This window comes from Sebastes fasciatus, chromosome 15 (assembly GCF_043250625.1).
Source record: "Sebastes fasciatus isolate fSebFas1 chromosome 15, fSebFas1.pri, whole genome shotgun sequence".
In the NCBI taxonomy this organism is placed as follows: domain Eukaryota; kingdom Metazoa; phylum Chordata; class Actinopteri; order Perciformes; family Sebastidae; genus Sebastes; species Sebastes fasciatus.
In genome coordinates, this window is record NC_133809.1 from 20617557 (window position 1) to 20634071 (window position 16515).

The following is a 16515-nucleotide window of genomic DNA, read 5'->3' on the forward strand; positions in this document are numbered from 1 at the left end:
AGTACTTGCTGCGCTGCTGTCTGAAAATATCCTCGAGTACTAATACAGGACAGATGCAGGTCAGTTGCAAGTGTATTAAATTTGAATGAGAGTCTACATACATCAATATATATATACTGCATGTGTGTGTGATGAGAAGACAGCGAGCCCGAGCTGTTCTTTTCGTTTCTGATGGGAACATCTCTCCTGTCATCCAAGCGAGATTTCACGCTCATCTGCCTCCGGAGCCTCTTCCGGGCTAGTCCGCCTCGCTGTCGCTCTCTGCTTACTTTATTTCTCTTTTTTCTGTCTGCTTACTGGGCTGTCAGCCCAGCCAAAGTCACATTAAGAGATAAGAGTGGGTGGAGAAGGCAGACCAAATACCAAATGCATTAGGGCTATTAATCAACATTAACAAATGCGAGGGAGAGGACGCAATTTTGGGAAAACACACGCACGGATGGGCGCATTTATCAAGGTGACACATTAAAACACACATTTACCAAAAAAAAATACCATAATGTTTCGTCTGGTGCGTCGCCAAAGGCAGAAAACGAAGTACAACAGCAGATGTCAACGTTTGTTGGATGGCCAGGAGTCGCAGTACGTTGGAGAAAACAAGCGAGCGGAGAATGCTTAATTACAGAGAGCAATCCAAAGTTTATTCCCAAAATCTATGGGAATCTGTGATTTGTATATTTTTCCAATTTTTTTTCTTGAGTATCAGAAGAAGCTTGGATTGATTGTACGTGACTGATTTACCAAATGTCTCATTAAACAGGCCTACAGTATACTGTATCTATATAGTGAAGTGAACCAAAGACTTGCTCAGAGGGTAATAGCACAATGATTATTCAGGAACAGACCGAAAAGTTGTTGTTAAACCTAATCATTTTTTTAATTGGTTAATATCTGGAACAACTGCAGCAAATTAGCAGAGAAGTTAGCTGGGCTTAAAACCTAGTTTTAATTCTGCTATTCTTTTCTTTTTAAACATTTCACAGTTGTGAACCTGTGAATTTACTAATGTTTGAAGCCTCATGTTTGAATGCTGTGCATCTTGGTACAAAAAGCTTCCTCCTCGGAGTAGAGTTTCCCACCCTTGTGGGAGATAAAACGAGAATCTTTGCAGTCATCTTGTTGTAAATAAACAACAGACAATATATACGTGAATTTGAATATGTCAAACACAATAAATAAAACAATAAATGTCTCAATAGAAGAGGAGAGACTGTATGCTTTTAAGACATGACAGTCCCAATCTCAAGTAAGGTGCCATAACTATACCTCTGTCCTTATGGATACTACTACTACTACTACTGCAAACACTACATTGAGTTTATAGAAGTATCTAACGTGCATTTAATTAAGTATTTCCATTTTATGCTACTTTATACTTCTACTCCACTTCATTTTGGAGGCAAATATTGTACAATTTACTGCACTACATTTATTTGATACCTTTAGTTACTAGTTACTTTCTAGATTTAGATTAATAATACAAAATACAAATCAACTAATAAATTATGATGGCAATATTGTAGTGAGTATCAACCTTTTATTATATAAATTATTAACCTCTAAATGATCCAGCGGCCTGCCGGCGAGCCCAGACGCTATTCTGTCTTTAAGAGGTTGTAGCGAGCTCAGTCTTAAACCTAAGGAATTCATTGGTACCAACCACGTCATGTTAGCTTGTCGGGAAGAACGCTAAATAACGCTCCAAAGTTACACTAAATTTTGGCGAGGAAAAACTGGCATGGTCATTTTCAAAGGGGTCCCTTGAACTCTGACCTCAAGATATGTGAATGAAAACTCTGAGATGAACAGAGTGAAAACTGATACAGTTTTCACAGATGTTGACAAACTGAATAATTTGCAATTCAAATTTTTTTTTAAATCGCAATAAGATCGTATCGTGACTTAAGTATCGTGATAATATTGTATCGTGGGGCCTCTGGTGATTCTCACCCCTACAAATTAGTGCCGCCTTTACCAGCTGAAACATTAAAGTGGTGAATACATTAAGGCATCAGTCATTATAATCTGTTAATATAACAAACATTATTCTAAAATGGTACATTCTGCATAATGAGTGCTTTTACTTTTGGTACTTGAAGGAGATTTTGATGCTATTACTTTTGTACTTTTACTTAAGTATGATTTTGAATGCAGGACTTTTACATGTAACAGAGTATTTTTACAGTGATATTTTACGTAAGTGAAAGATCTGAGTACGTCTTCCACCACTGGACATCATGATTCAGTGGATAAACCTTGTGTCAGTCTGCCTTGTCATTCTGGAGCTACCTCATAATCTTATCATGAGGAGGGCCAAGAGGTCCGTCTAGAGCTCAAGTGTCTCATGAATATTCTGAGAGTCCAACCTCAGAAAGCTGGGTTTTTAATGCCCGCAGTGAGACCCACCACACAGGACCAGTGAAGACTGTATCTGTGTGTGTGTGTGTGTGTATGGGAGTTATAGAAAGAGATAGAGTTAGAGAAAAAAACAGAGGATGGATATGTCTTTCAAAATGAGTCTTTTTGTATTCCTCATCAGCAAACTCTCTTTGAGACCAATGACACTGATGTCAAGGCCCAATGTGACTGCGAAATGGGGGCCAGCAGTCATCAGAAAAGACAAATGTGGCTTTCCCATCTGAAGCCAGACTCCCCCTGAATGAATGATACGCATGGTATTCATCACTTCAATAAGTCTAGTCAGAAAGCCAAAGCTCTTCCACAAAACTGATGTCAGGTAAAAGTCAACAGAGTAAGTCAACACGGGGCCTGTTAGTGGTTTTCATGATTAATAATTCGTTAAGTTTGAAAGGAGTCATAACTTGTGGGAAATTAAATTCTATCTTTTGGTTTTGAATAGTCTCTCTTAAACCGTGGCCTGGAAGTTACATCCTCTGGTTCTGACAAAGAGTGACAGAGTTACTTTATGTTTTTTCAATGAGCCCGGCTCCAAGGACTCGATTTCTTATTAAAATCCAGAGATAGAGTCAACATTCCTGCTTAAAGGGAACACACTGAAATGTGGGGTAGACTGACTTTTTTTTTTTTTTTTAAAGTTATTTTTTTGGGGGCATTTTCCATTTTTATGACAGGACAGTGGATAGAGTCTTGAAAGGGGGGAGAGAGAGAGTGGATGCGGAAAGGGCCACAGGCCGGATTCAAACCCGGGCCGCCGCGGTCAGGACCAAGCCTTAATACATGGACGCCCGCTCTACCAACTGAGCTAACCCAGGCGCCCAGGTAGGCTGACTTTTTGATCAAATTAGAAATTGACTCTCCCTTGATCAGCCTTTGTGTGTCTTCAATAGATTATTGGCTCAGGTGCTCTTCACTAACACACAATGTAACACAATATAATCTCAAAAGTGCAGCTAAGTCTCACACTTTTGTGTAGGAGATGAGAAAAGAGGAATTCTGATAATAAAAACAATTTCAAACTAGTGCTGACTACGTCCCGTTTACAACATACAGTACGTGTCATTAAGGAATTGAGAAAAGCTGAGAATAAATGTGGAATTTTCTCACTTGAATATAGTCAAAAATGAATGTTGCTTCAAATAAAAATATCACATGCTATTTTTATTATTAAAAATACTTTATGATTAAGTATTAAGGCCTGGTCACACCATTTAAAATAGAAAAATGATCACAACAAAATCAAGTAATTTCAATGGAATCGCCGAAATAATTACTTATTTACTTACTTAATTAATTTGCTAAAGTTATAAATTAAATCCACATGAATTATTTAGCGCAAAGTTCAACCTTGGTGAACTTTGACACGCACATTTGCGGCATTAACAGTGCTGACTTTAAAGGACCGGACAGCCATGGAGTCCAAAATGGAGGGAATTATTGTATCTTATTTGCTGTTGTTGGAGTATAAGCTGCTCCACAAAAGAGGACTGGTTTGCAGACAGCTATGAGACAGGAGTCAATGGTACAAATATGCCTTTTGAATAAAATGCAAACTTATTATCTTGTTACCGACCAGCATGATTGCTAAGTGACAGCTAGTTAGCGCAGAGAGCTTTTTCCCCTTTTCAATAAAATTCTTCATCGATTGAAATGATGTATAATAATGAGAACAAAATACCAGGGGGAGTAAATGGCATATAGAGAAAACACATAGATTCTTGGGGAGCTTATTAGCATGAGCATGTTCCAGGCTTGCAGCCATGTTAGCGGTTAGCTTGCCAGCTACAGCAGTTTACTAACTAGTCCTCTGAGTGGTCGCTACGTCACCAAGCTTCAATGGCTCATAATAACGGCTCGGGCCTTTAGTGTGTTTCAGTTCTCGGATAATCAATGGGCCAGTCTTCCAGAAACTTCTATTCCTTTAAGTGTAATTCACACCAATGAAAACAAGTTAAATGTGTGTTAAAGGTGTAATGTGTAGGATTTGGCGGCATCTAGTGGTTGCAGATTGCAACCAACTGAAACTTCTCCCGTGTGCCAAGTATGTAGAAGAACTAAGGAGGCTGATGTGAAAATCTAGAGCCAGTGTTTGGTTTGTCCGTTCTGGGCTACTGTAGAAACATGGCGGCCGGCTCCGTGGAGAGGACCCGCTCCGTATGTATATATAAACGGCTCATTCTAAGGTAACGAAAACACAATGATTCTTATTCTCAGGTGATTATACACTAAAGAATACATACTTAATTTAATTTTCCATTTCTGCCAGTAGATCTTTAAATTAATGTTTGTTATAATGGCCATTTAGGCAAACAGGCTCCAACCTTGGTGTCCATACTGTGATCCTTGAGGTCCATATGGGCCTGAAGGGCCGCCGCTCTGGGAGTAGGGACCCATCCCAGGATACACTGGGCCCCCAGGTGAGGGGTGGGGGGACATAGGAGGTCCGGACTGAGGAGAAGCAAACTGAGAGCCAGCCTGGCTCCTCTGCATGTTGGACATGAACCCTGAAACACACGAATAGACATAAAAAGCAATGTCAACACTTTGTTATAAAATGCCTAAAACCCAAAGAGTCCTTCAAGAGTGAATGTACCTGCTCAGCGAAATCAAATGTTGACCGAGGGATGAGCGAGGGTGGGTGTGATGATTCTTTCTAGCTCAACAAATCAGTATATCCATTCAATTTCCTCGTGTAAAGAGACCCTTCCTTTTGATGAAAGCGCTAATCTTTTACCTTGGCGTCGGCTCCTGTTACTCGTAGATGCACATCAGTGTGTACCGTGGCATGGAGCGGGTATTAGACAAAACACGTACAAAAAGGACAGGCTGACATGTAAAAGGAACCCTGAGCACAAACAAACATACACACAGAATGTTTGGTGAACTTTATCAGTGGTGAAAGCACAAGTCAAGTGTATACCTGGCCTTAAAGATCTATGTACGCCTGCAAAAGCGGAGTCCATGTGTCTGTGTGTAGGGGTGTGTGAGCAAGGCCAAACGTGTGCTGCACTCTCCACAGAATAAGCCGGTGATTTGACCATGGCTACTATGTTATTCTAAGCCGTTCTGTCAATAGATGTGTCAAAGCCTCTCAGGCCCAAACTCGCCTCCACCATTCAAATTGACATTTGGAGCAATCCTCGCCTGGGCTTCGCTCTTTCAAGCGGCCCCGTTCGTTTTTTAAAAAACCCACAGAAAGGTCTCCCAATCCACCACGAATGGGGAAAGGTCGCTGGACAGCCATTGAGGGAAAAAGACGAGGGTGTGTGGGCGTGTGTGTGTGAGTGTATGTGTGTGTTGGCGGGGATTCAGTATAGCAGATTAGGTGTAAATGGATTGGGTCTGCTCGACTGTAAACTTTGATAGCCATCCGCTTTGTTGAATGAGCGTGCACGGACCGACTCTTTAGTGAGTTTGGGGTTTAGGGAAACGACGGAGATGGAAAGTGCAAGTTGACACTTGTATAATTCCTTGTTTCTGCTAAGAGAGCGAGAGAAAATGTGAGGGGAGAGGAGGGAGATAAAAGTTTAAAAATGCTATGTGTTATTCACTACATGCTTGTGTGCACACACGTGTGTGTACATATTTGTGTTTCTGAGTGTGTGGGGGGAGATAACGGAGAAAGAGAGCAATAAACGCTCCGTGTGAGTGTGTGTGTTTGTGTGTGCGGGAAAGAGACGGAGGCCAAGACAGAGAGAGAGGCAGTGAGAGAGAAAGTGTGTGTGGGAGGGAAAGACAGAGCAACGGAGGGAAAGAGCGATTGGGGCCTGAAAGTGCTTAGGCTGCGAGTGCTGGGTTTAAGGAGCGAGGACATTATTGTAATGTTTTGCTTCCATTAGGGAAAGGGGATTCTGGAGAGGAGGAGAAAAAAATTACAGTGTGTAATATCGCACTTTAAATTGCCTGGAAAATGGATGGGGAGAGGAACATTGTGAGACAGTGCTAAAAGCAAATAACACATTCAAGGATTTCGCTCTCTCTCTCTGCTTCGTTCCCTCTCCCTCTCCACACACACACACACACTCACGCTCACACACACACATAAACCTTTCTCTCTTTCTGGCGAAGCGAATGAAGCTCTCAGCCGGACAACAACAACAGGCAGCCAGCGAAGCACGCGAGAGACAGTGCGTGGAAAAAAAAGGGACATTCAGCGGATTTATGGAAATGAAGAGTGGAGAGAGGCTCTTAGGGAGGCAGGCACTTGAGCAAAGTGGGACGTTTGTGTCGGGGAGGGAGGGTTAATCCTTGCTAGGAAAACAGCGGAAAAACAACCAGCCCTGTTAACCGGCGCTGTGTTTTTTCTGGACCGGGCTGGGGAGGGCTCGAGGTTTACAGGCATTAGAGAGCAACATTAAATCTCCGCCTTGATTTCATCATGTTGCGAAATAACCTTTTACAGAGCCTCACTCTCTCTCTCTGTCTTCATCCATCCACTCTCTCTCTCTCCCTCTGTGTTAACTTCTCTTCGGAGGGTGATAGAGAGGGAGCATCACAGTCATTCCATTAAGGTTACATCCCAGTCTTTCAGGGTTTTTTTGCAGTGTTGTGTGGATGCTGTTTTTTTTTTTCCTAAATGAGCAATTCTGCTGTTTTTAGTAATACTCGAGAAGAGGCCATAATTGCTGGAAACAATTTCCCATTTGGCAGGCGCATGTGGCTTGTGGGTTAGCATTCATGTTACAAGCCTCTGGCAACAAGTTGTGGGCAAAACTGAAGTGGCTCTATCAAAAGAACACACACTCTGACTTGAACTAAGTCAAGGATAAGTTGACTGAATGTTTACGGTGTTTGGAAAATTATGATGCATTATGCTGCAAAAACATTGTGTACGTGTGTTTGTGTGAGAACACCTGCTCAGCCTAAACTACAATTATAATTTGATCCAGCATGTGTTTAAAAAGTTAGTTTTAAACACAAAATATATGAAAGGTGTAAGGGCCTGTTCAAATGCTGTGTTTTTTGCATGCTCAAATTGTTGTCAATGTAGAGGCGCGGCAGGCACGCTAAAACGCAGGAGCGTTCGCGCTCAGAGATAAAAAATAGTTAAACTTTTGGAACTGTAGCGCGCACACTCAAGTCATGTGACGAGGAATAACCAATCCCAGCTGGCAGATATCTTTTCTTTCTTCCGTAAATATCACTCTATGGTAAATATGGAGGAGAAGTTAATTATTTAAGTGCAGGGCTACCCAGAGCTTTACCATCTGTCCCACCGACTATTTTACTTGCTTCTCCTTTTACGTCCAAGAACGTCACAACGTCCGGTTGAAAGGTCGGCCAACTTGACACTGAGAAATCTAGCAGAAAAGCTACTGTGAGGGATTTACGGTGCTGGTAATCCATTTATCTTTGTATTGATTGTGTTTAGTTTAGTCAGTGAGGCTTTTACTGATTAAATTACCACAACTTCATCATCGTCAACGCAGCACACAGGTTTTTGTTGCTTTATAACGGCAGGCGTAACAGTAGCGCAACCTCCGAAGCACCTTGGATAAAAGGATGAAAGCGGCACGGCTGGCGTCTCCTACGCGTTTTAGACGCGGCATGTGAACGGCCCCTTAAACCGGTGGTATGCTTGCTGAAGGAACTCATTTTGGAACAGCAGAAGAAAGAAGAACAAAAGTCCTGCATTGAGCCAAACTAGCCTTTGTTTACGTCTTTGTGCGAACATCTTTTGTCATTTTGCTCCCTCAGAAAACCTTTCATTACAACCCTTGTTGGTGCTATTCTCTGAGCTTTGCGAACATAATATTTTTGTTTTTCTGTCTTATGATCTCTACTCTTCATGCCCCCCCACTGGTGTGGAATGTAAGTATACAGCCTCTTTTAATCTGAGTGTGATGTACAATCTGGATTTCTTATGGAAACTATTTATGTTGAACACTTACAGAGACCTACAGGGACATGTGTGCTAGTCATTATGTTTCCCTAAAATGAAACACACATGAACGTACACACACAGCACTCCACTCTAAAAAATATTGAGCTCTGTAGACTCCTTGTAGACTTACAACCTTCACTATTCCCCCGGCCAGACAAGGCCAAACACCACATGCTGGCCGGCGTATAACACACACATACCTTTCTCCTGAGCCATAGGTGAGCGGGTGATTGGCGGGTGGGCTCCTTCTGGTCCGTTCCCAGAGCTCTGTGGGGCCATCGCCGAACCTGCAGAACAACATTTACATTCAGACATCCATTCGATGCTGCTCTGACTTGACACATCTCAGAGATGCAAAGGTTCAACAGGTTGTAACAAAAGCTGTCACATTAAAAGGAAATGTTTTGCATGAATAGCATTCGCGTCTTCGCATGAAAGCGAGGTCAATAGAAAACTGGATTTATATTTGCTTCCTGCCTTCTTTGATTAAAAATTGAAGGAAAATGCAGGAACAATAAAACACTGAAGGACCACTTTTGTCTTTCTTTAAACATTTCTTTCAATGACACAGAAGTTATTTGGTTCAAAAAGTTTTCTGTAATTTGACTGCCCAAAGAAAAACAATGAGAAATCTGATTTATTTTGACTGAGGCTACCCTGGATGTTTTTCTTGATATTCGAGTGATAGGGTTAGAGAGGTTTGACGCCAAACTTACACAAACACATACACCGAGAGCTCAGGACAATCACTATGCATGAAGTTGTTTGTTATTCACTATTAGCTAAATGACAAATGCACTTCTAGAGGACATATCAAGTCATTGGACCCCGTGCCACTTCCTTGTGTAAGCATTAAAACCAGAGCGATCCCCTATAGAAAACCAGAGCCATTTGAGGATCATTGATTGGGTGGTTGTGCAGGTCTTTGGGCTGTGCCTGTTCCATTGAAATCCAATAGTGAGTTGAGGGTCTGATTAGGACAATGGCAGACAGAGACCATGGTGGATTGATTTGGCCCAGAGGAAGGAGAGAGATGGCAAATTAACCTTTTATCTTTGGATTCAGACCTGAGACAATGAGGAGAGGGAAAGACGAGGGGAAAAGTGCTTTGTTTTTTTCCAAACTGAACTGGTTGTACTTTGCTGTGGATGAAAAATCCAGTGCTTAAATATAACGCAAGTGAATGCAGCGCGCCCGAACATACAAGAAATGTTGACGTTATTCAACTGTACATGTTCAGTGATGATTGTCACTACATATTCTTACAATTACAGTATATGATTTGACTTCTATAGAAATTGGACAATGTGCCATAAGTAATCGTTTACTCACATTATGAAGTACTGTTGATATGTGTATATATATGTATATAAACAACATGTTTCTACTAGTGTCCTTCAAACTCACAGTGAATATAAATCCCTTATTATAAAGAAAACACTTCCCATTATTCAATCACGCAGTAGAACGCTGTGCTGTTTCGAGAAGTGTGTGTGCATGTGTGTGATGTGTCTGTCCACGGTAGCAGTAATACATGACTGGAGGTGGCACACTCTCCACATAAACAAACCCAATTAAGTCAACATAATTGCTTTGCATAAAACTGCATAAACAACATTTCCATACGCCCGGCTGCCTACACACCAGCACGCACACGAATACACACACACAGATGTAAAAGTAATTGGACAAACAAGTGTAAATAAACACACTCAAACACACAAGGAAACACGCGTAAGAGCACAAAGGCACATAGGATGTGTGCTGAAATATTAACACACACACACACACACACACACAGACCCCCTGCCTCACACATGAATAGATCCAGCGGCGCTGCTTCAAAGAGGGAATATTCGATTAGTCTGTCACCATGTGGTGGAGGGTAGGAGGAACGTCAGAGTGCAAATGTTGAAGAAACCCTGAGATAACACTAGAAACACTAACTACGTGTTTCTATGGGCGCATGTACCAGTGGTGGAAAGAAGCACTCCTTTACTTAAAAGTGCTCTACACAATATCCAGAGCATTAACATAGCATCAAACAACTATTTGCTTTGTGAAGATATATTGGAGTAATGTTTACCTGAGCAGAGAATGAAGTCGCTCTCCCTCTGTGTGTGTTTTAATCAGAGCTTCTCTGTGCTTTGTTGACATAGCTGGCGGATACAGCTGATAACGCCGTCCCTGTAGCACCCACCCTCCAGTTCCCCCCCCCAGGTAAACAGCACTTTTGCGGTTGTTTTCACTGTTAGCACTTTTAGCTGCAAGCCGCTGGCTCAGCCGTCGCCATCATGAGAGCCATGCGGAGGCAATAGAAATGCTCCCAATCTCGCATTTTGCACCTTTAAGTAAAAGTAGCAATACTAAAATGTAAAAATACACCATTACAAGTAAAAAAGTAAAACTACGTAAGCGGTAGCAGGAAACAGTTAAAAGTAAAAGTAATCATTATGCACAATGGCCCATTTCTGAATGATTTTATGATATATATGTATTATAATTGGGTTATTATTATTAATGGTGTATTAACAGGTAAGCCACATTTTAACTAGTTATATAGTGTTGGAGTTTAATCTATGCAATGCATCATGTTTTATTAACTAATCATATGTTGTTTATGTAAATGTAAACATGCAAAGTAACACACTGTAGCTGTAAAAAAAAAAAAAAACATAAGCTGTGTTTGCTTTCAAATGTCAAGTGAATTTTAAGCGAACTTTTGAAATGTTGCAGGAAAAAAAAGCGAATTAGGTACGTTTCCATCAACCGGTTTGGAGCGGCTACAGCGTAGTTTCGTCAGAAGTTGCCGTTATAGGCTTGCATGCCTGTAATTTACCAGTAAAGAGATCTCAGAAAAAGAGGTAGAAGTTGCAAACCGGAGAAAAACACAAGTCGGTTTGCATCTAACCCATCTACGAGAGCATAAGAAGAGAAGAGTTCAGGAATTTGTTTCAATTGGGCAAGTTTTAGTTGTTCTTTCATGTCAGTTAGTACTGGTCATGTTTCTTGCTGTCCGGAGATGAAGACAAGCATTCGCATGTTATGGGAATATCCGAGAAGACGGCGACAGCGGAAACAGATAATTGGTCGTGTGAGTTAAATGTTCGCTATACGTCAGAATTTATTTAATTCTATAATCCATTTCGCACATTGACTCTTTTTTTTTTTTTACAAAATGAGCTCAAGTAAGCACAAAAACCTTCGTCGCAATTTAGGAAGTTTTATTGAATTTTGTCGTTTCTATACAGCTTTTATAATGTGATAATTAAAAATGCAAATAAAAACAGGGGAATGGAAACACAGCTATAGTGGAATAAAAAGTACAAAAAGAAGTATAAAGTAGCTGGTAATAATGGAAATACTCATGTACAAGTACCTCAAACTATAACTATGTACAGTACTCTGATAAATGTACTAAGTTACTTTCCACCACTCGTACGTATATGTGTATGCAGCTGTGTTTATTAACGCTCCACTGTGCTGTTTATGTAGTGTGTGTTTATGTGTCTGACAGGAGGAGCCCAAAGCCGCTTGTAGAGGGTCATGGCCACTTGTTGCCAGAGGGACAGATTTAGCTGTAGCACCAGTTTAGGTGGGTGGATGGGTAGAGAGGATGAAGTATGCTAGCAGGAGTTTACTGAACCCTTAAACTATGGAAGTCGACCCTACGATAAAGGCTGGTATGTGTGTGTGTGTGCAGGGATGCATGCCAGGCACCGGCTACGCTGTCAGACTCTGTTTGTTTGGATGGCAGAGTGGTGGTGGCAGCAGCTTGTACTGTATGTGTGTGTGTGTGTGTGTGTGTGTGTGTGTGTGTGTGCCACAATGAAGGTACAAATAGGGAACAGTGCCCTCCATGCTCCACTACTCTCTCCACATACCCATGTAAATTGTCACCAGAGACGACATTAATGCAAAGACATACAAGTGTGTGTTTGTGCGTGTGTGTGTGCGTGAGAGAGAGGACAAAGAGGTGAAAAGAACGACAAGAAAACAGAGATCCTTGTTGAGAAAGAGGAAATTGAGAAGCCGATGAGAGAGGAGTGGAAGTAGAGTTGAGTCTGATGAGGCCTCACCCCTCTTTCCCTCTGTCTCTGCGATGAACGAGTGAAGCTCGGAGCACTTCGTAATTATTTCACCACCAATTACTGTCCAAACAAAGCTTCTTCCCACATTTTCTCCTCTTCCCTTCCTCTCCTCTCCTCTGCTCTCCTCACTATCATTTTTAACAAGGTGCCATTAAATAATTACGTCCAAATAAAACAAACAGGCTCCACGATGAGTCCTGGCACGTTTAATCCGTACCATTAATAATTCATACGCTGAATCTTTGACGTGCAGTTTTTCCTCCACGTGCTGCTGAGAGAGAGCGAGGAGAGCTAAATGTCAGCGGGAGCCGGCTGTATATCTTTCCCTGTCCAAAGGGAAAAAAAGGCCATCTTTGCTTGCTATGAATGAAAATGTATAAAACAAATAAATGGTGAGGAAATGCTTCCACCATCCAGGTCATCTTCTTCTGACTGGTGTGCATGAGCGTGATTTAATATTTGTCTTTATCCATTTGTAAGCTTGGCTGTAACTATGCACTTTATGTAAATGTGTACTTTTGAGTACATGTTTCTTTTTGTAGTGATTACGTATGATTTCATGTGTTTAGATCAGCTTCGGTGTTTGGATATTTTATGTGGGCTTTTAAGAGTAACGGGGACCGTGTTTAAATATTTGTGATCATTCTTGTATCTTGTTATTAGTTTTTAGTCTTTAACTATGCATCTTTTTCATGTGTACATGCTTGAATGTGTCTTTGTTTCAGTGTTTAAGTCTCTTTGTGTGTTTTCCTTATAGCGCTAGAGTTCCCATAGGTGCTCTATAACACAATTAGCACATGTGGCCATCAGTGGCACGGCAATATCTTGCTGTCCCTCAGCCTGCGTCTTTATCCACTGTCACTACCACTGGCAATTTACACCTCCACAAGCGGCCAGCTGAGCACACACATATAAACATACACAAATGATAAAAAAAAATCCCTGCCACTCGCATCCATACGCATTCAGTTTTAATGGGAACAGTGGTTAAGAAGCAAGGTGCTTTTATTTTGAATGAATTGTAATTAAATTATACTTTCCAGCTAGGTGTTTTTATGCTGAAAGGATTTGATTAATAAGCATCCTTATAATGATTTTTGACGGCAGGTCTTCAAACACGACTCATTCATGAGAGTGCACCTCTGACCTATCGGAGACCACTCGGCTAATGATGAACAGATCTGATGTTTTGATCGTGTTAATTGAGTTTTAGAATAGACTGGGCCCCGCTGCATGAATGGCAAGAGCAAACAGGAAGATATCTGGAAATGAAAAAAAAATGCTCTTTTGGAATCGTGCTGAAAAGTCAAACAACTGTAATTTCCTCTTTGTAAAAAAAGGCACTTAGCGAGCAGATCCATTTTCTACTCTTCTGCTCATGATACAAGGCAGCGGGGCCAAAAGTAATGGGAGTTCATTGTCGTTTTTTGGAGATAATGCTCCTCGCTAAAAACCCCAATGCACATTTTAAATTTCTCTTCCGCGAGGACTGTCGAGGCAACCCCGAGTCTCCTTTGAAGACAGGGAGTGTGGTCTTTGAAGCTTTTTTTCATCAGCGTTTCAAACGCAAATGCCGGGGAAGTTCAAAGCCGAGGGAGGGTACTCGTGGCCATATTTCTGTTTTGTTTCAGGGCCCTGGTAATATTAGGCATATAGGAACTACTGCGTGTGCGTGTATGAGTAATGGCAATGAAGAAAAGTCAACCAGAGGGTCAATGTAAAGACTGTTATTAATTGCTGATGAAAAGAGGGTGCTGGTGTGCATCAGTGTACATGCTTGCAAGGGTGTGCAGATATATGTGTACACCAACATGCAGCGATGCGTATGCTTGCCTACAAACACACACACACACACACACACACACACACACACACACACACACACACGCACACACGCACACACACTCCCTAACTGTTTCTCACGAAGACAGACCCCCTGAAGCAGCAGGGGCCATTTTTGCTAAAGTGAAGTGAACGCCGGTGAGCACTAATAGACCGGTGTAGAGTACAGAGAAAGGGCTGCTTCAGCACCATCTCTTAATACAACCCTTAGGCTGTAAATGCACACACACCTGCACCACCCGACAAACACACACACACACACACACACACACTCACACACACACACACACACCAAGGTAATATCCCCTCCTTGCCGTGTCTTTAGGGGAAAGAGGCAGATAAACAGCGGGCTCCAATAATGGTGGTTTAGATCTCAATGGGTGCGAGTCAATGCCTCTCCAAGCCGGGGGCTAATGCCAGTTAACTCTCCCTGTAGGGGACGAGCGCAGGCCTGCGGTGGCTCACAAAACAAGCGCTCTCCCAAGGTCCTCATTACTTCCAATGCTGAGTAGCAACTGTATGTAAAGCAAAACTGCAGCTTAAGCTAAAAAACAGCGAGTGGGATGCGGGGGAGAGAGAGCGGTGGAGTGAGAGAAAGCAAGAAAATAGGTGTTGGGGAGGGAAAATAATTGCGCTCTGTGCTCCTGTTAGGGTTTTCCAGTCGGACGGAGTTAGAATGGGATTTCTCTAAATGGCTAACGCAGCATGCCGGGTTAGCCGGCAACATATTCTTCTTTTTTTTTTCTTTTCTATTTTGGCGGACGGTGTGCTTTGTGAATATAATGTCTGCGGGGAGGGCGTTTTGCTGTTTCACTCCGAACACGAGCAGCCATCAGGAGGAGGAGGAGGGACAGAGGCGTGTGGGAGTGTTGGAAAGAGTTGGGTAGACGGGGGGTATGAGGGTTGATGTGTGGATGAAGACAGAAAAAAGGAGGACAGAAGTGGAGAAAGAGAGCTGGAGGAGAGATGTGGAGAAATAAGAGGGATGGAAAATTCAGCCTTGTTCCTCGGTGGGAGGCCTGTACCACAGCAACGCTCTGAGCGAAGAAAGCAGCGGAGACAAACAGAGATGGGGAGGAAAGGGTGGGGACGAGGGAATGTGAGACACAAGAGGGAACATAAGAGAAAGCGAGCACGATAAAAATAATGAGAGAAAAGGAGAGGGACAGGGACAGCCAGAGGCGGTGTTCCCACCACGAAGCCTCTTAGGGAGTGGTGTGACTAGAAAACCCGCCCGACTCCACACAATCCGCACTGCAAAACACACTTGCATAAAAACTCAACCCCCCTACCCTCTTCCACTGCTTTCTTGTAATAACTTCCACCACTAACGGAGGAAAAATATAAGTTTTGGTTGAACATCCCTGCGGCGTCTTTTCTGGTCCGATATTTCGCAGCCTGTAAATTTGTTTTTCTTTCTCGTCGTTTACTGACATTTTTTTTTTTTAAATGGCCATCCTTATGCAGGCAATCCTGATCTGAGGTCATCACTCTGGCTCCTTCCAGGCATCTGTGATTGACCTTTGATCTCTGTGTGGGGAAAAAACCCAGCACCATCGGAAACTTGTTTTTTCTATCTGTGGTTCTTATTACCACAATTAGAGATAGAAATACATTTTCTGAAATGAAATGCAAACCACAGGCTACGCTCGGGGACGATGTAAAGGACAAGAGCGGATGTAAACGGGTTGGAGGAGATTCATTGAAGAGATTCATTGGGAAGGACCCCTTAAGCTAACAAACTGGACAGGCCTGGCCTTCTCACCCACTCTGTCTCCCACCCTCTATCTATCCCTCCTTCCCCTCTCCCTCCTCCACTCGCCCTGACCTCTCTGTCCTTTCCTAGGCCCTGGAAGCACTTGAAGCGAGCGCAGATACACAGATTAAACTCTCCGGAGCGCTCGCCCGCAAGCTCCAATCACCTCTTCAGAAGAAAATAAAAACTTGGAGGGGTGAGGAGAGAGGCGGAGAGGAGAGGGGGAGAGGGGAAGGAGGGAGGGCAGGCAGGCAGGCACCGTTAACTGGACCTCGGAGGACCTTGGTGGAGAGAAAGAGAGGAAGAGGAGAGAAAAACAGAAGAGGCAGAGATGAGTATGTGTGATTTTCTGCAGCAGACAGAGCGAGCTGGGCCATGGAGGAGTGTGGATGTGCTCTGTGTCAATTAGTAGCTGCACAATGTGGAAAAGTTGTGCAGTTTGGCCCTCAAAGCACGGCAGGCACGCAGACAAAAAACATATAAACACAGGCACACACAGGCTGATGAAAAAACACCACCAAATA

At 42.5% G+C, this 16515-nt stretch overlaps 1 protein-coding gene across 6 annotated transcripts in view; it reads right to left on the reverse strand.

Annotated features, from left to right (window-relative positions):
- Positions 1–16515, reverse strand: part of LOC141752062 (AT-rich interactive domain-containing protein 1B-like) — a 235278-nt gene that overhangs the window by 41391 nt on the left and 177372 nt on the right. For all 6 annotated transcript variants that reach the window (XM_074609864.1, XM_074609863.1, XM_074609860.1 and 3 more), the window contains 2 exons: positions 8503–8589; positions 4740–4922 (listed from right to left, as the gene is read on the reverse strand). In XM_074609864.1, coding sequence (XP_074465965.1) covers positions 4740–4922; positions 8503–8589 — 270 coding nt within the window. The remainder of the gene's footprint in view (positions 1–4739; positions 4923–8502; positions 8590–16515) is intronic.